The 25,778-nt window shown below is 51.6% G+C and overlaps 9 protein-coding genes across 14 annotated transcripts; 5 read left to right on the forward strand and 4 right to left on the reverse strand.

The window, feature by feature from the left end:
* The first annotated feature begins 167 nt into the window (after positions 1 to 167).
* Positions 168 to 1,944, forward strand: PV10_02475. 6 transcript variants are annotated; one of them, XM_016366793.1, is made up of 5 exons: positions 168 to 370; positions 432 to 461; positions 545 to 1,263; positions 1,327 to 1,378; positions 1,431 to 1,944. In XM_016366793.1, the coding sequence occupies exons 1-5, from the start codon at positions 277 to 279 to the stop codon at positions 1,610 to 1,612; spliced, it is 1,077 nt and encodes a 358-aa protein (XP_016226311.1). In that variant the 5' UTR covers positions 168 to 276; the 3' UTR covers positions 1,613 to 1,944. The 6 variants fall into 6 exon arrangements, with proteins under 6 accessions (XP_016226311.1, XP_016226314.1, XP_016226313.1 ...); XM_016366796.1 differs by having other exon boundaries at positions 168 to 461; XM_016366795.1 differs by having other exon boundaries at positions 432 to 1,263.
* A 106-nt stretch (positions 1,945 to 2,050) lies between these two features.
* On the reverse strand, positions 2,051 to 3,920 carry PV10_02476 (uncharacterized protein). Its single transcript, XM_016366799.1, has 3 exons — positions 3,236 to 3,920; positions 3,104 to 3,180; positions 2,051 to 3,049 (listed from the first exon to the last, which is right to left on the reverse strand). Exons 1-3 carry the CDS (start codon positions 3,405 to 3,407, stop codon positions 2,660 to 2,662), a joined length of 639 nt encoding a protein of 212 aa, XP_016226317.1. The 5' UTR covers positions 3,408 to 3,920; the 3' UTR covers positions 2,051 to 2,659.
* An 899-nt stretch (positions 3,921 to 4,819) lies between these two features.
* Positions 4,820 to 6,176, forward strand: PV10_02477 (uncharacterized protein). The gene has a single exon (XM_016366800.1). It carries the CDS (start codon positions 4,830 to 4,832, stop codon positions 5,691 to 5,693), a length of 864 nt encoding a protein of 287 aa, XP_016226318.1. The 5' UTR covers positions 4,820 to 4,829; the 3' UTR covers positions 5,694 to 6,176.
* Positions 6,177 to 6,595: 419 nt separating this feature from the next.
* On the forward strand, positions 6,596 to 8,328 carry PV10_02478 (uncharacterized protein). The gene has a single exon (XM_016366801.1). It carries the CDS (start codon positions 6,730 to 6,732, stop codon positions 7,732 to 7,734), a length of 1,005 nt encoding a protein of 334 aa, XP_016226319.1. The 5' UTR covers positions 6,596 to 6,729; the 3' UTR covers positions 7,735 to 8,328.
* An 83-nt stretch (positions 8,329 to 8,411) lies between these two features.
* Positions 8,412 to 10,721, reverse strand: PV10_02479 (uncharacterized protein; the record flags this gene model as incomplete). Its single annotated transcript, XM_016366802.1, has 1 exon — positions 8,412 to 10,721. One exon carries the CDS (start codon positions 10,719 to 10,721, stop codon positions 8,412 to 8,414), a length of 2,310 nt encoding a protein of 769 aa, XP_016226320.1.
* A 1,676-nt stretch (positions 10,722 to 12,397) lies between these two features.
* On the forward strand, positions 12,398 to 14,417 carry PV10_02480 (methionine aminopeptidase, type II). The gene is made up of 6 exons (XM_016366803.1): positions 12,398 to 12,604; positions 12,658 to 13,451; positions 13,505 to 13,768; positions 13,830 to 13,994; positions 14,047 to 14,133; positions 14,187 to 14,417. The coding sequence occupies exons 1-6, from the start codon at positions 12,562 to 12,564 to the stop codon at positions 14,241 to 14,243; spliced, it is 1,410 nt and encodes a 469-aa protein (XP_016226321.1). The 5' UTR covers positions 12,398 to 12,561; the 3' UTR covers positions 14,244 to 14,417.
* Positions 14,418 to 15,932: 1,515 nt separating this feature from the next.
* On the reverse strand, positions 15,933 to 16,852 carry PV10_02481 (uncharacterized protein). The gene is made up of 2 exons (XM_016366804.1): positions 16,655 to 16,852; positions 15,933 to 16,593 (listed from the first exon to the last, which is right to left on the reverse strand). The coding sequence occupies exons 1-2, from the start codon at positions 16,735 to 16,737 to the stop codon at positions 16,125 to 16,127; spliced, it is 552 nt and encodes a 183-aa protein (XP_016226322.1). The 5' UTR covers positions 16,738 to 16,852; the 3' UTR covers positions 15,933 to 16,124.
* A 4,914-nt stretch (positions 16,853 to 21,766) lies between these two features.
* Positions 21,767 to 23,713, reverse strand: PV10_02482 (uncharacterized protein; the record flags this gene model as incomplete). Its single annotated transcript, XM_016366805.1, has 1 exon — positions 21,767 to 23,713. The coding sequence occupies one exon, from the start codon at positions 23,711 to 23,713 to the stop codon at positions 21,818 to 21,820; it is 1,896 nt and encodes a 631-aa protein (XP_016226323.1). The 3' UTR covers positions 21,767 to 21,817.
* Positions 23,714 to 24,312: 599 nt separating this feature from the next.
* On the forward strand, positions 24,313 to 25,182 carry PV10_02483 (uncharacterized protein; the record flags this gene model as incomplete). Its single annotated transcript, XM_016366806.1, has 1 exon — positions 24,313 to 25,182. One exon carries the CDS (start codon positions 24,313 to 24,315, stop codon positions 25,180 to 25,182), a length of 870 nt encoding a protein of 289 aa, XP_016226324.1.
* Between the last annotated feature and the right edge of the window lie 596 nt (positions 25,183 to 25,778).

Here is a 25,778-nt window from a genome sequence, read left to right on the forward strand (position 1 = left end):
TCCGCTGAGGGGAAGCTGAGTCCGGGTCTCAGCACCTGCACCTCCAACGGGACAAGAGATATCACAGTACTGGATTTAGCCCAGGAAATCAATCGTCTTCTGCTCCATTATTGAGGCTTGAGGCTTGAGGCAATTGGTGGTGTGATACCTACATGGTCTACGCCAATAAATAAGCCATCCTTCTATGCTTTTATATCATACGTGACCAAGTCGCTCGTACTTTTTCTTGCCTAACTCCTTTCCCTTGATATATCTCAATTCTAAACTTCACTCACAATGCGTGCCCTTCGCTATCATGGGACCAAGGATCTGCGTCTCGACGAAGACGTTGCTGAGCCTAAATGTGGTGATTCCCAGGTAAAAATACGACGTGAGACCTATACCCCTACCTTGAAATCGGGCTCAGTGACGCTAATCCAACAACATTTCAGCGGCTTTCTGCGGGATCTGTGGAACAGACTGTAAGTCAGACCTTGTACTGTCCACCACTGAACAGGGCACGTCAGCGACCAGAAACCTACGGCTAATTATCGGCCGTGCATAGTACATGAATACTCATCGCCAACATTCATCCCATCTAAAGAATCGCCCCATCCTGTGACCGGAGAGTCGATGCCAGTGGCCATTGGGCATGAGTTCAGCGGCACCATAGTTGAAATTGGCCCAAATGCCGCGAATCCGCAAAACCTCAAGGTCGGCGATGACGTTGCGGTTCAACCTACCATTTGCTGCTTTGGCTGCGGACCGTGTCGGGAGGGATATATCAATTGCTGTGACTCGGCGGGGTTCGTGGGTTTAAGTGGTGGAGGTGGAGGGATGACCGACGCTGTTTGTGTGGATCCGCAGTTTGTTTTCAAGTTGCCCAAAGGCACATCTTTGCAGATTGGTGCCTTGGTGGAACCATTGGCCGTGGCATGGCATGCAGTTGATCAGTATCCCATCAAGGAAGGTGACGAGGCTCTTGTTTTGGGCGCAGGCCCAATAGGTCTAGGCGTGATCCAATGCCTCAAAGCCAGAGGAGCAAAGACCATCATCGTCGCAGAAGTCGCAGAGCAGAGGCAGAAATTCGCCAGGGAGTTTGGAGCAACACACGTGCTAGATCCGAGGCATGACGATGTGGTCAAAAAAGCCAAAGAAATCTGCGGTGGATTGGGACCTCATCTAGCACTAGATGCTGCGGGTGTTGCAGCGAGTGTCAAGACTGCAGCACTTGCAGTCCGAGCTCGAGGCACTGTGGTGAATGTGGCAATCTGGGAAAAGGAGGTGAGTAAGATGAGTGGTTTCGAACTGTGTGATTGGAGGTCAGATCTAACGATTAATACCTAGGTTCCCTTTCAACCAAATAATTTGGTGTTTGGGGAGAAGAAATATCTTGCGGGTAAGGCCCCCTCATCGTACAACTCTAGAGAATTGATACTCATGGACGATAGTGCTAGGATATGTCAAGGAAGACTTTGGCGGAGTGATACAAGCCCTCGCAGACGGGGCGCTGAAGCCGGAGGGGATGATCACAAAGACGATCAAGATTGACAAGGTGGTTGAAGAAGGTTATAAGGCTTTGTTTGACGAGAAAGACAAGCATGTCAAGATTTTGGTTGACTGTCGAGCGTAAGGATGAGATGTGGAGGAGATGGACAGACTGATAATGACAGCAAAGCGAAAAGCTGATAGAAGCAGGCACGAAATCTGGTCAGGTGAGCTCACTGCAATGCAAAGTGAGGAAACAGCGATGGAGTCACTGTGGGACTTGCTCTTTGGGCACATGGGGTACGTTTCGATATTGCAGGACTGGAGTGGAAATCTCCATGAGTGTGTGTACTATCTTGCAAACAATAAAAGTCCAGTACAGGGTTTTTCATATCTCCTACTTGGTGTCAACACCAGCGCGGAGGAGACTTCCGTAGAGACATATTGATGGTATACTCCGTACGTGCATGGTGGCAGAGAAAGGAGAGTACCTCAAAGTGTATGGACAGGATCTCTCCACAAAAGGCTAGGCAAGTACCGCAGCCTCGCGCCAGCAACAGCCTTGGCATCTTGGTGCGGCTAACCGCGAGAAATGCGAGGCTGGCCATGCCGCTAGGACCACGTAGCGCACTGCTCAGACCCACGGCTACTAGAAAATGTGCTGGGATCATGGTTGGAGAAGCATCCCCGCACCAGATCATCTGTCTGTGCTTTGTCCAACAAAATGTCCTCCCAGTGTATCACGTTACCGACCTTACGCAGCATAAAAGTGGAAAACGTTGATCAGTGGGGGGCATGCCACCGATCGGCGTCAAAATGTTCAGAAAACCCCTCCATACCCTCGGCCCAAAATAGAAATCAGCTTTTTATTATTTCACAGCTTGTACGGCTAATCCTCTTGTGTGCAATGATCATGTCGCAAGGAATGCACGCTCGCCAAAGGATTGAAATGCGCTGGTGCTTGCCCCCAATGTAGCAACAGCAAAAAAGCGCTCAATAGCATAAATCATCCATCGCAAAGTCATCAGGTTCCCTCTCAGTGTCCTCAAAGAAGGGGTTGCCTTCCAACAAGAGAGGGCGCAACGCCCACCGTAGGAAGTATCCCCATCCACCTCTCATAGTCTAAGCCATTTCCAACCATCTTGATTGTATGAGACCAAGAATTGGAGCAAGCTCCTAAACTGACTCTGGTTTATAACAAGAGCTTGATGCCGGCCAAGAGGAGAGCAGCAAAGGCTCCGGTGGCGATCTGTTGAGTGGCTGCACCTCCCGTCGGCGTGGAAGAGGCGGACTCAGAAGTGGCAGTTGCGGACTCGGTCTCCGATGCGGTCGAGCTGGCTGCCGTTTCTGAGGCAGTAGTGGACTGAGCAGCAGAGGTTGCGGCAAGGGCCTCGGCAGTAGCGTTGCGAGTGCCGCATTGCTCGTTTTCTGCACAGACAGCTTGAGCTTGCGCATTGGTAGGATTAGCGGCCATGCACTGGATGTAGGTTTCCTGGCAGATGAAGAAAGGAAGCGTGCCAGCAAAGGCGGTCGAGTCGGGAACAGTGCCGTTCGCACAGACACAGGAATAGGTGAAAGTATCCTGAAAGGCCAGTTAGACATACGATTTCTAGGAAAGAATGTGGTGCGTTATTACCGAGTTGCACCAGTTTTGAGAAGCAGAACCGCCACACATCTGAGGGCAGGTGTTGCGCTGACCGAGACACCAGTTGACTGGGAAAGTATCAGTAAGACGATCTTGTCGGGCCATGCCGGAGTCTTCTCTTACAAGCATCACTGGCGTTGACTAGAGCAGGGTTAAATGCCTGCGTCGCAACAGGTGGCATAATCTGTGAGACTGTGGTAGAAGCTGCAACGGAGCTTGCGCTCGAGGTCTCGATGGTCTGCGCAGAGCAGGTGGCGGCCAATGCCGAGGCGGCGAGAAAGATCTTGAGCAACATGGTGATGGTGATGGGGATGGTAGAGGTGGACAGTGAGTGAGACGAGACTGGTAATGTCAATTGTAAGTTGATGCTGGAGTACTGTGTAGAACAGAGATATAGTGGCAAGTTTGGGGTGGAAGAAGAGGAGGAGATGGCAGTCAAAGCAAGTGGGCGGTGGATCTCAGGATAAATGAAGGAAAGAGCAGGGTCTGGTTTGCAGCAGTGACGAGTGACGACCAGGGCAAGCAGTCAAGTCAAGAAAGAACAAGAAGGTCAATGCGTGACATTTTGGAACTTGGGGTAGGGGCGACTTTCATACGTTTTGGACTTGGACTTGGCCTGGACTTGGTGCGGAATCTAGCACTCGTAGCTGTTATCTTGTGGCGAGGTTGGTGATACCGAGCAGATGGGACCTTCTTGGTGTCCACGATAGGTGGATGGAGAACAAATGGCTGGAGGGTCTTGAGGGTCTGCGACCAACATACTCACTAGGATAGGGCTATGGTTTTTACGTTTACTCGACGGAGTCTGTCTCCTCCGCGACACGCTTCGACACGAATGAATTGTCTCGTCAGGCGTGGGCTCTGACTTCTAGCGACTCTTACGACTCGGTAGGATATCTTTTGGGATGCAAAAGGCCGGGCCTGGCGCTAGAAATGGGAGCTAAATCTGACGCTAAGATGCGGCTAGCCGGGGCGCCGAGCAAGAATGCCACACTGCACAGGTCTTCTGTGGTTGCCCACGCAGTCCAAGCTGGAAAGAGGCGAGCCAGGAGTGCTCTAGAGTCAAAAGAGGCAGGCGGGATGCATGCTGCTGGTCATCACTCGTCAATTGCCCTGGCAGAGACCCCCTTCTCTAAAACACATTAACGGCCGCCTCCAATCACCTCCTGGCCGTAGCCTCCACGCCGACCGACCGCCACCCAACAGAATCGTCTAGGCAGGCACGACAGCGGATAAGAAAAATCGATGTCCGATGTAGGTGGTCACGGCACTGCAGCGACAGAGAAAGAGGATGAACTTTTTTTAGGCCACGTAAGGCATTGTGGACAATCAACATGGTGTTATAGGATTGACTTTTTGATTTGTTAGTGCCATGCTGCACAATGCTGAGCTGGTCGATTGGAAAGTCAACTTGGGTGTCAAACACACGTGCAGACGAGGTACACGTCATACACTGGTCATAGTTGATATCTCATAATGTACGTAGAGTATCTGATGCGACACTATAACAATAGTACGAAGTAGTACAGTTAACGACAGCACCTAAGGTCAGGTACCACTACCTAAGGTAAGGTAGGTACCTAAAGTAGGTACCTAATGTAGGTAGGTATTTGACCTCGCACTACCATGGGAGAGAGTTGGGGGGAGAGAGCTCGTTCGACATCTGTGCTCCGCCAGAATTGGAGAACCCGTTCTTGCCCACGCCTCATCATCCTCCATGCCATTGGTATTTTTGTACCGTGAGCCGAGGTTCGCGGGGAACACAGCGACTCCATCAACTTGGGCCGGTACGACATTCTACAGAAATTCACCCAGGTCCCAGAGGTCCTCTTCCAGTCCTGTGACACCCAACATATCTAATATCGACTCTGCCAGTACTCCTTTGGACACACACCTACAGAGGACTGTCCCTGCCACCATGGCCGAGCAAGGCGACTACATTGACCGCTTCATCACTGCGCATCGTGTACCCGAAGATGGTCGCAAACATTTTCAGTCAATTGAATGGACAAACAGTTTTCTTACCAACCCTAACTATAGGGCCATCCCGACTTTTGCTCGTGTCCTCAAATCGAGTGGCGAGGACTACTTCTTCTCTCGCACCATCAGCTCTCCCTCCACCATCCCTTATATGATCACGCTCCAAGCCGCAGACTTTCCTAAAATCCCCATCAGTCCCAAGGGCACAGTCAAAGGCAAAAGCGATCCAAAGGATGTCACACCAGTACCCAAGATCCCTGACTGCGTAACCCTAATGGCCTTGGGTCGCCCAGGTCTTGACGGGCATCCGCAGGTGATCCACGGTGGCATGGCCTGCGCTATCCTCGATGAAACCATGGGCTATTGCATCATGCTCCACCAACATCACTCAGGAGGTCGAGATTCCTTATACACAGTCAACCTCAACATCAACTTTCGCAGACCCGTCCCCACTCCTGGCCAGGTCTTTGTCAGGTGCTGGGTGGTGGGAAGAGAAGGTCGCAAGTGGTTGTCTCGTGGGCAAATATGCGACAAGGACGGCCAAGTGCTTACCGAGGCTGAAGGCACCTGGGTTGTTGTCAAGGGAGAAGAAAAATTATAATCTCAAAGAAGTGCGGCTAAGAGTGAAAACCCTATACATGGAGCGCGGCTTGGAACGAATGGTCAACAGAAATGTCCCAGTTCACATCCACCAGTTGCCACGGGTCCATACAGAATCTTGGTAGCTTGGGCTCTGAGTACGTATGCCATACCAGAAGTGCGAAGGTCGATACGCCCAAGTCTGTGCATCGACTGCACATACTTGAAGCTGGATCCAGGTCCACATTCGTCTTTGGGAATTTACGAGGACACTCCAGGCTTTACGGAATCTCGGTTACGGCACTCGATGAAGTTGTCGAATAGACCAGAACTTGGAGAACCCAAGCACTAATCTACCGAGTAAGCGCGTTTCGGTTTTTTCAAGAGCCAACCCCTGGTGACCATAAAGACCTTTGGAATTACGTGATTTCCAAAGCGTGAGATAGAGTATAAACTGGCGGCAAGATCTTTTAGATGAGTGCAGAGTACATTCAATAGATAGAAGGATCATAGATAGATCACAGTACATATTCTGACACACGTGCTGTGTTCACTCTCACGAAAGACACATATAAATATGATGGAATATCTTGGTCCATCATCCCATTGACCCCATCCATAGTGGGTTAGAATCCTCCGCGCGACAATGCTGGGGCTGAAGGTTGCCACATCAGTCTTCTCAACGCTTCTCTGGTAGACTCATGGAATACCATCTACAATAACACAACAGGTTTGATCTTCTGCTTCAAAGACCCTATCTCGTAGTATAGTCAGGCTTCAAGCAGCGTCGTTCATACACGTTGATGCTGATTGTGACTGACGTCATTCGTCTTTTTCTCTCCCTGCGTTGCGCCTGCACTTTTTATTTCCTAAGCTCAAACCAACCGAACAAACAACATCTTCATTTCCACTCACACCCACCATTCTCGCCCCTACCGATCTCTCCTCTTTAGATATTAGACCGCATGTATACCATGAGCCATTCTTGCTAAGCGCCATTGTCTATTGTCTACCACAAACCATTCTTCTCGAGATATTGTTGCAACAACCCTGCCCAAATGGCAGACTCGCCCGCCTCTTCCGCCTCTTCTTCAGAACCAGATGAAACCCCTCTACACGATCGATACCGACTGCGCGTGACGGCTGGACCTGCCCATGACCCTTCTACACATACCCTGGTCCCTGTCAATGGCAATGAAACCCTCACCTTCGAAAACAACCACATGATAGTCTCCCTTGCCGTCCGAATCCGGAATTTCACAGGCTACCCAGACGATTCCCCGCCCACATCCGCGTACTTCGACCACGACCTTCACAAATCTGACCAATACTCGATATCCTTCTCATTTGTCCCCAAAATCGACATTCCAGGTTCCGACCTCGTCTTCGGCAACGACTTCGACCGGCCCATCCGCGACCGCCTCCCTCCAGGCTTCAGCCAGGCATTCCGTATTGTGAAATGGTGGGTTGACCCAGGCCTGGAAGGCGACGTCTACGCCGACAAACCCTATCTCTTTGGCCCCGCGCTGAGTTCCTGGAACATCCTGCGCATCGGCGACCGAGTCGTACCCGATGAACAATTGTCCGAAACCTCCGTCGCGTGGAAGGTACCCAACGCCACCTCATTCCACGAGACTGTAGTCGAAGAAGGCGCTGAGGGCTCTGGCGAACAAATCCGTCAAGAGTCGGGGATTCCGGCCGACTCGGCCGCGAGAAAGAAGCATTTTCTGACCCCAGCGAACCGTGATGCCTTTGTCTTTGAGGCCGGCCGACTCTACCAGTCCGATTTTGGGAACCCATACCTCGACTTCAATGACTTTTCCCTCAAGTTGCCCGGTTTCAGTCTCAATGTCATTCAGTATGTCGATGCCAAAACCCACGAATTGAGATACACATTGAAGAACAAATCCACCGAAGAGATCTATGCAGCCGTCATGTTCACCTTGCTGTTTGGTCAAGAGCTAGAGAAAGAAAAGGAAGAGCATGGGGAGACGACCACAAAACCCAAGACTGACAATAACACAATTGATGATCCACCCCCGGAGGACGACGATGTCGACTGAACATGACAAAATGTATATGTGAATCGATCTGCCCTTGTGAAGCCTTGAGATAGAGGAGAAGGATCACCTCGCGAAAGGGTTGTGGCATACCAGATACAGGTTTATAACGAGTCGTTTTCTATCAAGACAACTGACGACCTCCTCTACAACTTTGTATTGTGGAGTTGACCATGACGACCAGCACAACCACATGATGGTTGGGTCCTGGACTCAATCGAGCCCACCACTTCAAAACCAGCGAGAAGATTGCTTGCGGTGGATATACCGCCGCTTCATATCATCCGCAATGTCAGAACCTGGATGGGAGTATGGATGAAGCCAACGTGAGACACGAATCGATGAAATACATCAAGCGAAACCAATACCCGTTCAGCAAGATAGATCTATGGCCATCTCTACTCCTTGAAAATTAACACCCACACTGTTACTCGCCTAGAACGTTTGTTCATTGGCCCCATTGGGATCTATACACATACACAAAAGGTCTTGACGTTCTAGCATCATGTCTTCATTTTTCTATGACAATCTTCGAGCTGTGCTCCGCGCATACAATGGACTTTCCTCTCTCCAAAAGTCAATAGTATCTTGTGCGCCTCTGGAGCATCTCTAACTCGATCAAGTATCTCTCTATCTACACAATTTGCTTCCCCAGCCTCAGGCTCAGCCTCACTTTCGTATTAAGCAGCTCGTCTACCAGTCTTGGTAGTTGCCGCCCAGGTGATGCCATGGGTGTTTCCATCGTTAACCGGGGCATTGCCGCCGTGAGTGTCTCCGCAATAGTTGTCTCGGTCGCGAGTTCCAGTTCCAGTTCTAGTTCTAGTTGGAGTAGCAGTAGCAGTAGCAGTACCAGTTCCAGTTGGAGTACCAGCAGGAGTGGCAGTACCAGTTCTCTCAACCAGTTCGATCGCCGGACCATTTCCATCCTCACCGTACACAGTTTCGTTGGCTTGTTGACCAGATGAAGACGCCGGCTCCTCCACCCTCCATTCACGTGGCACATTTCCGACAACACGGTTGCGCCAGTCGAGGTCGCCAGTCCAGATCTTGTAGACCACCAAGATCACGCTAGTGATGAACGCCAATGTGGCCATGCTCAGACCAACCAGCGAACTCCATCCGAAGGTTTCTTTGATCGTGTCGATCGTCGCTTCAAAGAGTGTTGGCGTGGTTCCATTCCGGATGAATGTATAGCCGAGCAACGCGACCCGGGCATCTTCGTGATCAGGCCTGGTGTCACTGGAGTAGAGATTGGGGAACTCGGCAAGATCTTTTCTGATCGCTTGGAGTTCCCAGCGCGGACCCAGAGTCATGAAGAGGTTTCCCGTTCCAGTCAGAGCAATGGCTGCGCCGAGGTATGCTGCGAATTGGATGAAGCTTCGATTATGGTAAGGATGACGGTAGCTGGCTCGTTCGGGTCCCATGGATGAATTGGCGGGTTGAAGGACGTCGATGATCTGATGAGCCAAGGACAGAGTCATGGCTGACCACCAGCCAATACTTGCCAGCGAGAACTGTTGCAGGATGCGTGGCATTCCAGACGGTTCAGGGAAGAAGGTCGGGGTGTTGAGAAACAAGATTGCGGTTCCCGCCATGAGGAATATACCGGTTCCGAGACTCCAGATACTGTAACTTGGAACCAGAGGGTATGATGTGACCAGACCACTTCCCACATAAACGGGGACGAGGAGGGTAGGGATCAGGTGAGGAGCACTGAAGTTGAAGAAGAGGTAAACAGCGGTATCCACTGCCGAACCTTTGGCTCCAGAAAGCAGTTGATACAGGGCTGTATATGGGAGGGTGGTTTGCAAGATGCCACAGATGAAGCAGGTGAGCATGAACAATGCCATGGATTTGATGTGGCGGCAGTATCCGCAAGGAAACAGACGTGCCCATGGTTCATTGTTGGCGAACATGGTTTGTTGGATGACCAGCGATACCAACACTGCCCCACCAACCGAGATCGGAACGTAAGTGTAGCTGTCGTACCATGATGCGTAAGTACCCGCCAGATTGATTGAGATAAACAAGGTCATAAGGCCTGTGAAGCTGAGAACACTACCAAGGGTGTCCATCTTCAAGGACAAGACGCGCCAGGCGAGGGTACCTTGGGGAGACCAGGTCGAGACTGCCAGTGGAACATGGAGACGGTTCGGAAGGATGTATACCAGTGGCACGAAAACCAGAGCCAGCAACATAAAAGTCGTGTAGAACGCCCAGTCCCAGAAACGGTGTCTTGCAGCAAACAAACTTCCGAGGAAAGGGCCCAGGATGAGACCAATAGCACCACTGACAAGGACAAAGAAGTCACGTCTGGACTTGTCGGTGAATGAGCCTTCGTGATCCAAGAAGATCATTGCTCCCATCTTAAGCCCAGCCATGCCAATTCCTTGGACAAGTCTGGCATAGAAAATGAACAACATGTTGGAAGCGAGAGCCGGAGAAATGGTGCCAATCAAGAACAGGACGGCGAAAAGCGCGTAGACCTGTTTGAAGGGGAAGACACCATAGAGCTGGCCAGCTGCAAGAGTTGTGGCGGCAGCTCCAGTTGCCACTCCAGCCAGAACCCATTGAAATCCTTGAATGTCCAAGTCATACATGATCTCCGGGAGCATGACAGGCAGCATGGTGTCGACCATGGTACAGATCAAGTTGACCAGTGCCAGAAGCACGGCTGTCACAATCCATCTCTTGTTTCTTGCCGGGGTAGACTCATCATCACCCGGGTCCTCTCTAAGAGTGGTGGCAGAGAACAAATCATGGGCAAAGCGAGAAGTCGCACAAACAGTGGCTTGATAGAATCGACTGGCATCGCCGAATAGAGTAGATTGATTGGGGTTTGCATTTTCGGGGACCACAACCTCTTCTACAGTGACGCTCTGCTGGACACGGATGACTCCTTCGGCGGGCTGAGATTTGGGTGGCGGTGGGCCACGGCTTGCGGACGAGGAGGGAGGCCTGCTCAGCGATGGTGGGGTGAGGGAAGCCATTGCAGCGGTTTGATGCTGTGGGATGGTGAGGAATGATCAGCCAGAAGAGAAAAGGGGTTGATTGGAGACACAATGATGTGGATGAAGAGATGGTGTTGAGGAGAACCAAAGCACCATGATTTGGTTTGGGAGAAGATGGATCGACGGGTGAGATGCAACTTGCGACTTGATCTTTTCTCTTGTCTCGGCATACACACACAGTTGAAAAAAATGATGCGGCAGAGATCGCCTTGATTAAGATCGCGATGGGGAGCGAAATAGATGCGTTGCGCGGCTGTAAGTAATTGTGTTAGTGCCTTGCTTCGACTGATTCACTTTCTCTACCTTCCCTTTGGTGATAATGTGACAATAGAAGGAAGTTAGAACCCGCGGCTATATCAACAAGAGAGCCAATAGTAGCTGTGGTGTTCCTGAGTAAATAGAAATTGTGGATAGTGAGTGATTGAATCATTTCTTGGTGTTGGTGTTGTGACACTTTTTTTCAACCAAGCACAGTCAGAGCCTGGAAGCGTCGTCTCTTTCACGACAGGAAGGTCTCCATTGGATATAGGCACTCAAGTTGTGACTTCTAGCGGAAGATGAATCAGAGTTGGAAGACGTGGCCTGTCTGTGACACAAAAAATGAATTCTTCTCCTGTTTTTTGTTCCCTTTTTGCTGTTGTAAGACGTGAGGAGCGCGACTGCCTCATCAATTCTCGTGTCTCATTCAGACCAATCAACGCGCGTATCTTCCAATGCTGCCTGGAACTTAAATAAAACAACAGAGAATTGTCAAGTTGCAAGATTGCAAGATTGCAAGATTCCAACTCCTTTACCTTCTCATTGTTCTGGTCATCCTCTTAGTGGAACTGCTCTCAAACCAAACATCCACCTGTTGTCAGTAGACGGTGTTCAATCACCATGACCACTCTCAAGTCTTCCAGTCCTACTCCCTTCAGTCCAATGACTGGAGGGTGTTACTGCGGCCTGATCACCTACACACTTACAGCTTCACCAATCTTTGTTAATTGTTGTCACTGTCGCAATTGTCAGAAACTCTCTGGTTCAGCATTTGCCATCAACATCATGGTCGAGGCGGCAAACGTGAGAGTCACCTCTGACACTCAGCCTCGCGAAATCCACGATGAAGATGGCAAAGGTAGTGAAGCAGTCCGATGTCCTCGAGACAAATGTGGAACTTTGCTATGGGCGACTCATCCACATTTCACCAACAAAATCATCTTTCTACGAGCGGGCACTCTTGACAAGAATGAGGAAATTGTACCTGATGCTCATTTCTTTGTGAGAAGCAAACACCCATGGGTCACCGTTCCTACAGGAGCTGTACAGTTTGACGGTGTGCCTGGAAAAGATGACCCTCCTATCTGGGATGCAGACACAAAGGGGCGAATTGAGAGTGCAACTCAGGCAGAGTGAGGGAAGAAGGTCCATCTGCTCAAATGGAGATGGATGGGAGGGTAGCGCGCTGGTGTGCTTCGTTTAGTGTAGCATCTCATCGAGTCTTTCATGATGAAAATGGACTGATATGACCAGGTAGTCAGGGATAAGAGAGCTCATAGGATGATAAAAGCAGGAAAAGGGTTAGGAAATACGGAGTACGTGATCAGGATATTACTTATGTAAGCCGCCGTCGCCGCGTGACCTTCCCTCCTGCTGGGAAAGACCGTGAGGCGCCCCATCGCTCCTTCCCCCACCACTTCCGGTCTTGGCCCTCCCGCTCTGTTTGAACCTCGTGTGACTTTCGCCCTCCCTTCTTCATCCCTAAACATCTCCTTCACCTTCAGACATCTTCACTGACCGGCCTCGTATCCGAATATCCAACTATTCCTTAGATGTCGAGATGGGAACCAAAACTCCGCAGAACAGGAATCATTGGAACAACGGTAAGTACCATGAACCTTTCCTCGTAATCGAACCTCAATCTTGACCGATTAAGATGGCCCTCCAAATGCCAATGGAGCCGGGCACCTCGGTGGGGAAGCACGGGGCGCTCATACATCCAGAGACGGGGATGGATCTCTCGGAGAGGGCGGAGGCGACGACGATAGCGACGGAGATGGCGACGACAATGCACACGGAACCAACATGATCCTCCCCCAAGCTTCCGTTTCCCAAGCCGAAGCAACCAAACCACAGAAGAAGAGAAAGAAGTCCAAGAAGAAGAAAAAGGCAGTGAGTATTCCTCAGCAACAAACCTCACCGCCAAGTATCTTGCTCAGCGACCTCTTCCCATCCGGTGTCTACCCTGAGGGTGAAGTACAACAGTACTCCAAGGCATCCATCCTCGCCGCTGAACGCCGTTATGACATTACACAACTGTCCAACGATGACGTCTTCCTTCAAAACTATCGTCAGGCCGCCGAGGTGCACCGCCAAACTCGAAAATGGGTACAAGACACTGTTAGACCTGGGCAATCCTTGTTGCACATCGCCGAAGGAATCGAAAATAGTGTTCGGACGTTGTTGGGACATGCCGGATTGGATCCTGGTGATAGCCTCAACGCAGGCATGGGCTTTCCCACCGGCCTCTGCCTCAACCATCAGGTTGCGCATTACACACCTAACCCAGGCCAGAAGGATGTCATTCTCCAGCAAGAAGACGTCATGAAGGTCGACTTTGGCGTTCATATCAATGGCTGGATTGTGGATAGCGCGTTCACCATGGCTTTCGATCATACATATGACACCCTCTTAACTGCGGTGAAGGAAGCTACCAATGCTGGCGTCAAGGCAAGGCCAGGAGAACAACCACCCAATGAGACACGTGACTGACGAGCATCTAGGCCGCTGGCATCGATGTGCGTATCTGTGACGTTAGCGCTGAAATCCAAGAAACCATGGAGAGCTATGAGGTGGAAGTCACGGGCAAAACGTATCCCATCAAGCCGGTGCGAAACATTACAGCACACAACATCAAGCAGTGGCGCATTCATGGCGGCAAATCCATACCATTTATCAAGAACTCGGACCAGACCAAAATGGAAGCAGGCGAGGTCTTTGCCATTGAGACATTCGGTACAACCGGCCGTGGTTATCTGCGTGATGATGTGAGCCTGCGCCCTCGACTCTACATTCAAACTTGTGCACTCATGTTTAATGGTATATCAGGTCGGAATATACGGCTACGGCCTGAATGATGACGCCCCATTGAGGATCCATTCCCCATTGCCCTCGGCAAAAAGGCTGCATAAGACCATTAGAGAGAATTTCGGAACTGTGGTCTTTTGCCGTCGATACCTTGAGAGACTCGGCGTTGACAAGTATTTGGTCGGTGTATGGACCCCTTTTCTCCCTTTTGATCTTGATCGGAGCTAATTGACATCAGATGAACCAGCTCATCTCCAATGGAGTGGTGGAGCCCTATCAACCCTTGATGGACATCAAAGGCTCCAACGCCGCCCAATTTGAACATGTAAGCTGCAGTTGGGCTCCGAAACACTTTCCACCAGCTGACCTGCTTCGTAGACGCTCATCTTGCGTGAAACACACAAAGAAATTCTCAGTCGTGGAGACGATTACTAGCGAGACCGCGGTCTTGGACCTTTCCTGCTGTCGTGCCTTTTTATTGTCTTAGCCCTTGGTGCTGGTTTTCATCCCATGATTGGGTTTCCCAGCACTGTGACGCAAATGCGAAGGGATTAGTCTTGTATCTAAAGTACTTTCGTTGCATGAAGAATTTGATTCCATCCATTTCAATGAGGACTTCTGCCGACCATGTGCTACGCCTTCAGCCTTGCGATGGACCTTACTTCAGGAGGGAGAAACCCAACAAGGCAACATTATACCAACAACAGTCGACACTCCATACTTGTAAAACTCTTCACTATTGTGCAGCTGGCTATGAGGCTCCTTTTTGACGCAAATTCAAGCTCTGGCAGGAATCATCGCGAAGCCACCACTCAGACTTTTGCAGAACAGACCATGACAGCATGGAGTGTTCGATAAACGGCTATTTAACCTAGAATCTTTGCCAAATTCTCAACCTGATCATCAACAACTACCTTCAACTATCTTTCAGCAACTCGAACATCTTCAAAATTGCGATATCGACAGACACTTTGTTCTAAAGAAAATCGAATATTCAAGGATCTAGCCTAATTCTCTCTTCTAGACCCTTGACATTAGCTTAACACAACCATGTGCATGCAATGGGTCAACGTATGGTGGTGCGGCTGCAAGACTCCTGAGTCCAAGCCCTGCGGTAAAGAAAAGTGTACTGTCACGACGGGAGATGAGGTTCGGCGAACCCGAGTCTGTGGCCAAAAGACTTGTCCGGAGAATGGGAAACACAAAGGAAACTATCTTTCCCAGGAGGCCGCAGATAGGATCCACGAGTGGAATGATAAGGCTTAAGGGCAAGATTGGTCCAATACACTGGATCACTATCTGTAACAACTGGCCCTTTCGACGGCCAGCAGGTCACAGTAGCGATAGATCTCCTGCCCCAAGCGGATCTAATAGTCATGTTAAGATAGTGACACCTAATAGAGGACCTAGCCAAGGCGATAGATCCTTGTAACAAGATGTAAGGTATACCTCAAATCTCTAATGAGTCTTTCATCCAACGAGTACACATGACAGATGATTGACGCCGAGTCATGGCATGGTTTGTTTCTTGATGAGAGTACAAAGCTTTTCTAGAATCTTTCTCTCAACTATTCTTCGCAATTCTTAGAAATCCCAGAACTTGTCGTTTAGGAACCCCCAGTCGAACAACACTTGAGACCCCCTGGAACAAGTCATCACCTTACTTCTTAGCAAAATGTGTAAAATCGTTGAGCGCGTATACAGCCAGTGTAACCACCACGAAACGTACGCAACTCCGTGTCGGGACCGATGTCTCAACCACGAACGGAGCACCGTAGTCCTCGAAGGCCACTGTACTGCATGCAGAAGCCACGAGGATTAGGGATCCGACCGCGCTCGAGCAGGCAGCGGTTCCTTGTATTCCGGGTCTGAATATCACGCCGACAACAACAGCCAAGCCGCTTACTCTGATACTTCAGATATAGAGGGTGGCCCCTCGAGAAGAGACTACTCTGATGACCCCGCGGAAATCCTCCGTGCAAGACACGGAAAGAAGCGACACACGTCTTCGGACACCAGTCGTCGTAGCAGTCAGAAAAGTGATCAAAAGGCCAAGCAATCAGAAAGATTAAAGATATCAAAGCAACCAAAGGAAGACCACGACCAGAAGAGACGTGACGGGGATGAAGATGAAGATGAAGATATCTTTGACTTCGAAAACTAGGTCCACGATGTGACTGAGATCTAGGTCGGAATAACGGGCTTTTATGTTGATGAGCTGTTCCTCATCTCCAGATGATCGTGGGATATGAAATCGCATACCAATGGATATAGATCCGAGATCCAAAATGATACACTGTGTTAACCAGAGTATGCCTAGAAACCTTCCTCCAGAAGAGTCTCCTTGTTACCTCTTTCAAGCTCGTCAATTTGTTTTCGTAGCACATCTGCTCTGAATGACTTGAACGCCTTTTCTAGACGAGCCTTGGTGGTAGGGTCATTACTGATCGTTCTCCTCGCCGACCAACTCCCCGTCAGTAGACCCAATTCACCACCAACAAACAACCCTCCAAGTCCAAAAAAGGTATACGCGGCGATGTCGCCCACAGGCGTCGGCTTCAGCAGCGGAGTGACATCAGGGATAGCTTCCTCCCTCCCATCGGCAAAGCGCACTGCCACAGGCTTCTCTCTTGCACGGAAGGCCTGGTACATCTTGGTCCGGTTGGCCCGGACACGAAATGCGAGGTAGCCACCAAAAGCAATGCCAGCGAGCGACCCAATGAGGGCGTGAGTCGAGAATTTCGAGGCGGCTTTTCGGACTAGGTCGCGATCTTCTTCGTTCAGACTATACAAATTAGTACTTAGATGTCTTGGTTAAATGGGATCAACACGATCGTCGCTCTTACTCATGCTTGAAGTGGTCCTCGGCGAGCTTGGCTAGCTCGTCACCTTGGCTTCTGCGCAGTGCTGCAAATGATGCTGCCGACATCTTTTTGGGGATTGCTGTTGACCTTGACGTTTCTCGGATTAAAGACTCTTGATACTAGTTGCCTTGATGAGAGTAAATAGTGAGTGACACTGGACACTCAAGAGCGCTATTGATATATTACAAGATGGTCGGAGCTTGGGCCCGATTGTTTAATCCTTACGTCATATCATGTGGCGACGGAACGCTCTTCCACATGCGGCTTATCGATAATGCCACGTGATGAAATGGCTATCACGTGTCGTCCTTTGTAACGTCTTCGAACCTCATCCATGAGCATTTTTCAATACTGATAAAGAGGATTCCCGCTCCCCATGACCATTCTCTCCAACTCCCTCCCTCTATACCTCCTCTTCTCAACCGCAGCCTTCTCTCGAACAAATCCCATTTCCCGTTTTCCCCTCCGCAGCCCCACTTTCGGCCACACCTACAGCACGTACTCCGAGAGGACAAAGTCAGATGCCCTGAGATATTTTGAGGGGTAGACAGTGTGCGTGACTACTAAGGACTATAGCGCAATTACTCAATCAATGCCATTGGTCCAGGTTCTGCGGATAGATAGCGGGGCAGCCACGTAGAAAAGTCCAGTTGTGGACTACCCTAGACGTTATGGGCGCCCTTAATTCGACATACAACTTCATCCACAGCAAATTTACCCCGGCGAGTCCTTTCCCATTCTCGAACGATTACAGCATGTCTGAACCGACCAACACGTAACCCTCATAGGTATAGTAAAAGACTAAACACCCGTGGCTCTGAGTTCAAATTCACGCTTGCCGCCTTCTCCAGATCACTCCAAACCATAAGCTTTCCGGAGCTTGGGGGAGACGAAGGCCCCCATCAGGCTGTCCTGGAGACTCGACGGCGCAATGCTTGGAAACCTGTCGTTGTCCCAAGGAAGCGGGAGCAGAGTTCCCTGTCGTCCCTGAATTAATTTGTGGCTTGCAGCAAGTTCCGCCCCGACATCGCCGCTCTGCTTGGCCGCTTGTTCTTCAAGCTGCGCCTCTTCGACATCTAGATACTCGACCTGGTATTCCCTGCCTGTCACCGTCTTCAAGGTGTCGAACAGCGTCGCATACGACGGTGAGCTCTCGGAGAACCGGTAGGTCCTCCTCCCTGCATCCGCCACACTCAATGGATCTAGCAGAGTCTGGACGGTGTACGCTGCCGCATCTGTTGCATTGATTAGACTCTGCTTTCCATCTGGGGTTCCATAGATTCGGGCGCGTGAGGCCCGGTTGTCGAATCCAAAATGTGAGAGCACAGCCCACTCGGTCAACCGACCAAATAGCACATACGTCCATCCCAGCGCAGGCAGATCTTTCGCACGTTGCTCCAGGTGTTGTCGCGTTCTGACCTTCTCGACATAGTATCTCTGCGTCCAGTTCTGTCCGACAAGAATGTCCGCGCCAAACTCGCTGGGGTAGAAGTGACGGACGCCTGCGGCAATGGCACTGTCGATCAGTTGAGGTTGCAGATGCAGACCGTAATTTCCAAGGAAACTCATAACGCAGTCGAAACCCGTGAAAGGATCTGGACTCTCGAATCCTTTGCCTTGAACAACCTCTATGCCTGCCTGCTTCAGTCGGTCGAGAAGGGGCATTTTGGCCGAGTTGTCGCGGTTCAGATCAAGATAGACTGCAATTCGACTAAATGATTGCTTTGACTTGACCAATTCTCGGAGCACAAATTGGCCGAAACCATATTCGCTGGCCGCACCGACTAGCAAGACCGCTCGCAACGGCCCAGATCCGGTGCTTGTTGGTGTTGTCTCCGTCATGGCTTTGGGGGTATGCGTGCTGCCTTCGAATTGATAAGGAGACAGAGCTCGGTCGGAATGGCATTTCGTAAGCTACTGATGTGGGAGTCGATACTTATATAGAACAACTCCGGCCATCGCTTGAAAGGTCCGTCCGTCAAACATGCTTCTGGCGAACCGCGGCTTTGTCTTGATGATCAATGTCGTTTGGCTCAAAGCAGTAATGACTGATGCGACCTACAACATTTCCTTGATCATAAACTCACGCCCTTGCCTAATTCACGAATTAACAATCCATCATTTGTTGTGGACCGGAGGCCGAGGTTTGCAATCGCGTCGGTCGATCATTGTGCCGCACTGGTTGCACCGCACCGTACGTTTGTATGACGGTGCAATTAGGATCGTATATCGCGACCGACTCGGCCATCAGGCACCATAAAGTATATATTCCACAGGGTTGTAATTGATCATGACAATAAGGCAGTAGTATCTTCCAAGGTCCCACTTTTTACACATTCACGAAGACTGATGGCATTGCTCGGGCCGAGAGGTGGTCGCACTGTGGATTCAGCCTTGGCCGAGTTTTGGTAGGATGTTCGGAGATAAGGCTTGGCCAACCTTGGTACTCTGAAAACACCTCTATCCTGACACCTTACCGCACTCTGTACGGGTGAATGCTTGGTGACAGCTCCGAACTCAAGCCAGTCTCCAGTAGCCGATAGGTGTGACATCGCTGGTGGAGCTGAGCTGCCCAGCACCAACCAGTCGTTCTAGCCTTTGCACGTTGGTGCTAAAGCTCAACTCCACCAGCGATGTCACACCTATCAAGAGAGGAAGATGAAGGACCGAGGCTCGTAGGCACACAGAATTCGCAATGCCATGAGCCTTGCGAGACAGACATTCGCATCCTATACCAAGCTACGAGGTCGTTGGAGAAAAGAGAACTTGATGACGTGTCAGTCAACGATCATGTGTCGTGTTGGGCCGAGGATGTTTTTGCCAACAGACAAATACTTGTATGTAAACCAGCAGGGGTCCATATAGACGCGCTGTTTAACAGAATTTGAACATCCATCTGCACCGACTTTGCCACAACACAACATACCTATCAAGAGTACCATATTCGACCTTCGGTTTTACGACCTTTGACAGAAATGGATGGAAAGTCCCAGTCTGAGAGCGATGGCAATCGCCCTTCGATCTCGTCGGCGGCCAAAGAAATCCTGGAGACCCTCCTCATCATGAATGCGAACCTGGACATGCCAGCGGCAGTGACCGACTATGCATCTGCCGTCACCTTCACGCCGGACGTCTCTTCGTTCCTGCCAACACCACTGAAAATGTCCGAGTCCGCCTCTGCCCTGTGGGCGTGCATCGGCCTATTCGCCAGTGCGATCTGCCGAGAACGCTACAATGCTGGAGAGCCCAAGACGATCGTGGTGGACGTGTACTCGGCGACGCTGATGCTCTGCTCGGTCTTCCTGTTCCAGGTCAACGGGAAAACCTTCATCGAGAGCCAGGTGGCACCCAGAGCCCTCTACCTCGACAAAGGACGCAACCGCGAGATGTACAGAAATCTGTCATCAAATATGTAAGACATACTGGCGGCCCTACGAACATCATTGACAGTTTTCAGGTACAAGACGAAGGATAATCGGTACTTCCACTTACATGGCAGCCTCGACGCGACACCCACGCTGCACATGTTGGACCTGCCCCAGCACCGTCCCGATCTTCAAGGCCTTGAACATGTCCCCGCGATCAAAGACATCTACCGCAACGTCATCGCCTCAAGAGACAGCCTATCCCTCGAGATTGAGGCCAACGAGCGGTGGCACATGCCCGGCGGGACCTGCCGCACCGTCGATGAGTACGCAGCCACGCCGCATGGCAGCCTGAACATCCAAGAGCCGCTCTACCAGATCTACAAGACCCACGAGCAGCTGCCGCCCACATCATGGCCCACCAGCGACAGCCCGAAGAGCGGCCCCCTGGCAGGCATTAAAGTGCTCGACTTGACCAAAGTGATTGCCGGCCCAACGGTGACGCGCGTGTTGGCCTTGATGGGCGCAGATGTCCTGCGCGTGTCCACAGACACTCAGCCGGACGCGATCCCCTTCATCGCGGACGGCCAGCTCGGCAAGCGGGACGTCAATATCAACCTAAAGACTCTCGAGGGGAAGGCTCAGCTCGATGAGCTCCTTAAGGACGCCGACGTGGTTGTCAACAGCTACCGGCCTGGTGTCTCTGAGAGACTGGGACACGGTCGGAACTGGGCCCACGAGCTCGCCCGGCGTCGCGGCAAGGGGCTCGTTTACTGCCGGGAGAACTGCTACGGCTGGAAAGGTGAGTGGTCTCATCGGGCTGGATATCAGCCGATTAGCGATTGTGTAAGTTTGTGAGGCGGCTCCTCGGATTGAATCGATAGGCTAATTGAGTGGCCAGGTCACAGGCGCGTCTTGGGAACAAGGGCAGTTCCTGGGCCTTGACGAGCCGGTCATGCCGCTGTTCCCCAACTCGGACTCCCAGTAAGTTTGCCAAGTGACATATTTGTGGGCAAGGATCTGACTATACGCACCGTAGGACTGGACTCACAGGCGCGATCGCAGTAATGCAGGCTCTGTATAGGAGGGCGTCGGAGGGCGGCTCCTACAATGTTGACATTGCGCTGAACACATACAACAACTGGCTCCTGCGGGATGTCGGTCTCCACGACAAACAGGCGCAGGCGTCGCTGCGGGCCCTGCACCCACAATTCCTGCCTAAACACGATACCGGATTCTTTGAGATGATCCCAATGGTTTTGGGAAGTACCCAGAGATCCAATGGCGCGGGACCCGGTGAACTGTGGGACCGAGCCAGATGGACGAAAGGTGTCATCCGATGGGGTGTGGAGGGGGAGGAAGCAACCTATCTTGACTGGAGACGCATAGTAACCGTGGAAAGCGGAGTGGAGGGAGGAGAAGTTGTGTTTGATTTCAAAAACGGGTCGTGTATGCCAGGATCAGATGAAGCGGGGTGGCTTTAGAGCGGGATCGAAGTGGACTCGAACAAGAGAGCAGGGCCTTGTCAGATAGGTTTGGCAAGTTCAGAAGCAGGCATCCATCATTATCATCTCCTTCGATGCCGCATAGTCCGAAACTGTGCTTCCGTTGCTAGTATACATGGGCAGTGGTTTGAGAAGAGTACAAGCACAAATCTGAACGCCGTGCGAATAGTGGCTGTGAGGGCACGAAGGTCGCTATCGTGGGAATCAGGAAATGCATAGTCCTCTAAATTTCGACTGGGCCAATCGCTCCCTATGCTCTTTCATCGAAAAGAAACTCAACAAGTCATTGGTGCCGTTAGCGTGCCTGAATCCACTCCCATATCCACCGCGATAGGCACACCATATTGAATTCGGAGCAAACGACCCAGTGTCTCGACGCCCGCCAAACAAGACGACGGCACCGGCTCATCTCTCCATGAACGGAGATTCGAGCTCGCAGACATCAATTCTGCCAACTGTCGGAGAAGGCGACCGGACAAAATATCATGTAGAATGACCTCAAACGCCGCAATGAGTATTGAAGACGCCTTGAAAGCGCGAATGATCTCCCAGGACAGTTTGGAAATGGGTGAAAGCTGCCGGAGCTTGAGATAGGCGCTGGTGACCGAGCAAAATTTCGAAACCATGTCGCGAAAGTGGTGCCGTCGTCCCTCAGTTGAACGCGTCACTGCTACGGCAGCTTGAAGATGCAGTGTACCCGCAAAGAAGTCCAGGTGCATGGTGAAGACAAGTTGCTCAATGGTCGCCTGCACTGAACTGGGACGGCACAGAGTTGACTTGTCGCTGCGTGCAATTTGCCCCAATTGAGCGATATGCTCCAAGTACGAGTCCACGACGTCCCCTGGAGTCAATACACGGTTGTCGTGGCCCCCGAGCGACTGCCATTGGATTTGTAGGCAGTACAAGTCAAATAGGCAATCCCAGAACTCAAGGCGTTGAGCGCGAATGAGGGACTGTAGGCGGCTGTGGCCGTCCGGAAAGGAGGTCACCGGGACACGATCGTAGATCATTGACAGTCTACTATCCAGAATCAGAATGGCTCTCCACAAAGGGTGCAAGGTCTCGAGACACTCGCAGGTGGGTGAGCTGCAAGCGCATTCGCGCCTTGTATGCATGCCCAAACCCTGTGCTTGCTGGACAGCCATGCCGAGCATGCTCATGGTGACGCCGGGATTGCCGTCGTTGCAATTGACACTGGCGAGAATCAAGAGGGCCTGGATCGTCTCTGAAGAAGGACTGACGTACAAGTTGGCGAGGCCTAGACAATCGAAGGAGCAGGCCACGAACACGCGGGTGTAAAGAGCGAGCTGGTGATCGCCTTCGGCAGCAAGGCAGCTTTGGCAGCCTGCCGCAAGGGCTGCAAAGAGCAAGGCATACCCGACCAGCTCAGCACGCGGTAGATGAGCGGCCAGCTCTGTCTGTGTCGGAGAAGACGACGGTTCGTCTGCTTTTGCTACGAGCCGCTCGAGCACGATGCAAAGGTTGCGCTCGAATGCTCCAATGTCTGGAATCACAGGGAAGAATGGATGACAGGTCTGCTGGTAGGCGCGATAATACCGCAAACAAGCCTCGGGCGAGGGCAAAGAGTGCAGAATGTCTCCGATGGTGACGCGGGCGGTGGTGTTCCAGAGCGACACAAAAGGCTGCGAGACTGAACGATTGGTCAGACCAAAGATGGCCTCGACCGAAGCTGAAGGAGGAATTGACTGCTCGGGGAGATACGACAGGAGCGTGCGGAAGAAGGTAGCGTGTGCACGGCGGCCGACAAAGGTCACTTGGCCAGTGACGGTGTCCGTCTCGCAGCTCGCCATTGCACCAACGGCCATGTGGTCGAGTATGGCGAGCAGGTCATCTGGCGCAGTATTAGACGGACCTTCCGCGTCATTAGTGCCGCTCTGCGCCGGCGTCGGCAGGCCTGGGTCAGGACCCTCGAGACTATTAGAGGAGCTCCGGCAGGCTGGGCGCTCGAGGATAGGGTACAATGGCTCTTGGACGGCAGCGGGTGCCTTGTCGTAGCTGCAAAACTGCGGATGATGGCGCCGCACGCATGTACTACAAGGCTGTCCATAGTCGCAGCGCACTTTTCTTGCCCGACAAGTGCGACAAGCTTTCGGCCTGCGATTGCGTCGTCCCTCCTCGGGGCGAGGCGGTCCCTCAGTCGTTGGTGTCATCACACTTCTTTGTGAGCCATGTCAGGGTATATTGAGAGAGTTGGAGAGCTGAGGTGCAGGACAGAGAAAGTCGAGGATTTCGGTCCGAGGATGTTAGTCGAGTTCGGCGTTAGTCAGGCCGAAGACTAACTAGGTTAGACCACCATTCACTCCATCTCGGTCAATTTGCAACGTGCATTCCAAAACGCCTTGGTGAGGCCGAAGGGCACTCTAGATTGAAATAGAGCGACTGGCGAGGTACCGAGCGTCAGCACCATTACCAGAATGCGGACAAACCCAGAGCCCGACACGGAGCAACTCTTTCACCGAATCCAAGCCGAGGCTTGCCTACGGCGTCTTCATGCGACGACATGGGTAACACCACAGCTACGGGTACGAGATACGAAGATGACACTCTCGTAAGGCGTCAAAATCTGCATTTCCTTAACCCTGCAGCATGGGGTACATTGAGAAGAGGCTAGTTTCTGGCAACAATGTGTGTGTTCACACAGTCACATCTGGCCATTCTGACCTTCAAGGCATATTAGCGAGTAAATTCCACACTTTTCTAGACAAGTAGCCACCAGCAGCTTCTCAATCGCCAAAAGTCTCACGGCATCATGCCTACAGAACCCATTGTCTTTCAGCGGCTGTCCGACACGACAGCAATATACGAGCCTTCGCCTGACGCGGCTACGCCAGCCAACGCAGGTCCCACGACCATCCTCATCTGTGGGTGGATGGGCGGCACCGCCCGAAATCTGAGCAGATACACCACAAAATACAACACTCTATACCCAGATGCTCGCATTGTACTGATCTCCAGCACGCCCACAGACACTCCTGGCTTCAGGATACTCCTTTCGTCCAAGAAACGAAAGCAACGAGCAGACGCTCCAGCAAAGGCACTTCTCCTCGACGCTCAGGCAGAAGTATCAAGCCTGCTGATCCACGCCTTCTCAAACGGAGGTGGCATGAGCTTGGGAGTCATCAGTAAAGCCTACCGCCAGCTCTCAGGGACGGCCCTCCCTGCTCGTCTGGTCGTGTTTGACTCTGTACCGGGCGGGGATAAATTCACCAAGGAATTCGGCAGATGGGTCAGTGCCTTTGCAGTCGGGCTCCCTTCGAACATCTTGATACGCTGGCCTGCACTAGTTTTGCTTGGACTCGTGGTGGCTGTCCAACTTGGCCTGCCTTCGCTTTTTGGCACGGCGAATGCGGCGACCAAGGCGAGGGCGGATTTGAACGACGAGAAGCTCATCAACCCACAGTCGAAGCGACTGTACCTCTACTCCGAAGCCGACGCTTTGATCGGGGCGAATGAAGTCAGGGAGCATGCTGCTGAGAGCGCTTCAAAGGGCTGGTCTGTCGAGACTATCAACTTCCAGACCAGCGGTCACATCAGGCACGCGATCGAGGACCCAGAGAGGTACTGGAAGGCCATCACGGAGTTGTGGAACTCATCTGTTCAACCCAAGAAGGCTGTGTGAGGTGGTATGGCCAAATGGTCGCCACATGCCCGGCTAGCCCCCATCAACAGCAGTTGCCTCGTGAACAGTGAACCGCTCGCTTCACAGACGTGAAAGGCAGCGGATATGGCGCGAAACCCGACCGGGCGCGGCAGTCCATTTCTTATCGATAAGACCATGTGATGGTAACGTCTTTCGCGTGCTTCGTCTACAAATCACGCGTCATCCGACGTAACTCCTTCGAAGCTCATCCATTAATACTTTTTAATGCTGATTATTACTTCCTATCTCACTTTTGACTGCCCAGGTATATTCTGTTTTCTCCCATTCATGGCAGCCATGAGCTAGAGATCTACCCCATCTACACGGTAATCCATCTCGCCATCCAAGTGTCGATGATCTCTTTGGCTTCATCGACCAACCCAAGCTCCAACAGAAGCTGTGTCGTACCTCTGACTGCTGAGTCAAGAGCCGAGAAGATCCAGGCGTGTGTGTAACTTGTGTGCTCGCCAACAAAGATGCTGTTGTACTCGGTTTCATAGTATGCAGGCAAGTACAATTCCTGTTGTCCCAAGTACGGGGCAGCCCATGCACCGGCCTGGTGTTCATCCACCTCC

This window comes from Exophiala mesophila (assembly GCF_000836275.1).
Source record: "Exophiala mesophila strain CBS 40295 unplaced genomic scaffold supercont1.2, whole genome shotgun sequence".
Taxonomy (NCBI): domain Eukaryota; kingdom Fungi; phylum Ascomycota; class Eurotiomycetes; order Chaetothyriales; family Herpotrichiellaceae; genus Exophiala; species Exophiala mesophila.

Coding starts and splice junctions, on each gene's coding strand:
- PV10_02475 (XM_016366793.1), top strand. CDS start 277: ATGCGTGCCCTTCGCTATCATGGGACCAAGGATCTGCGTCTCGACGAA. Junction 371..431: donor TTCCCAGGTAAAAATACGAC/GTGAGACCTATA, acceptor ACAACATTTCAG/CGGCTTTCTGCGGGATCTGT. Junction 462..544: donor CGGGATCTGTGGAACAGACT/GTAAGTCAGACC, acceptor GGCCGTGCATAG/TACATGAATACTCATCGCCA.
- PV10_02476 (XM_016366799.1), bottom strand. CDS start 3,407: ATGTTGCTCAAGATCTTTCTCGCCGCCTCGGCATTGGCCGCCACCTGC. Junction 3,181..3,235: donor AGTCAACGCCAGTGATGCTT/GTAAGAGAAGAC, acceptor ATACTTTCCCAG/TCAACTGGTGTCTCGGTCAG. Junction 3,050..3,103: donor CTCAAAACTGGTGCAACTCG/GTAATAACGCAC, acceptor CTGGCCTTTCAG/GATACTTTCACCTATTCCTG.
- PV10_02477 (XM_016366800.1), top strand. CDS start 4,830: ATGCCATTGGTATTTTTGTACCGTGAGCCGAGGTTCGCGGGGAACACA.
- PV10_02478 (XM_016366801.1), top strand. CDS start 6,730: ATGGCAGACTCGCCCGCCTCTTCCGCCTCTTCTTCAGAACCAGATGAA.
- PV10_02480 (XM_016366803.1), top strand. CDS start 12,562: ATGGGAACCAAAACTCCGCAGAACAGGAATCATTGGAACAACG. Junction 12,605..12,657: donor CAGGAATCATTGGAACAACG/GTAAGTACCATG, acceptor TGACCGATTAAG/ATGGCCCTCCAAATGCCAAT. Junction 14,134..14,186: donor ACGCCGCCCAATTTGAACAT/GTAAGCTGCAGT, acceptor CCTGCTTCGTAG/ACGCTCATCTTGCGTGAAAC.
- PV10_02481 (XM_016366804.1), bottom strand. CDS start 16,737: ATGTCGGCAGCATCATTTGCAGCACTGCGCAGAAGCCAAGGTGACGAG. Junction 16,594..16,654: donor GAGGACCACTTCAAGCATGA/GTAAGAGCGACG, acceptor TAATTTGTATAG/TCTGAACGAAGAAGATCGCG.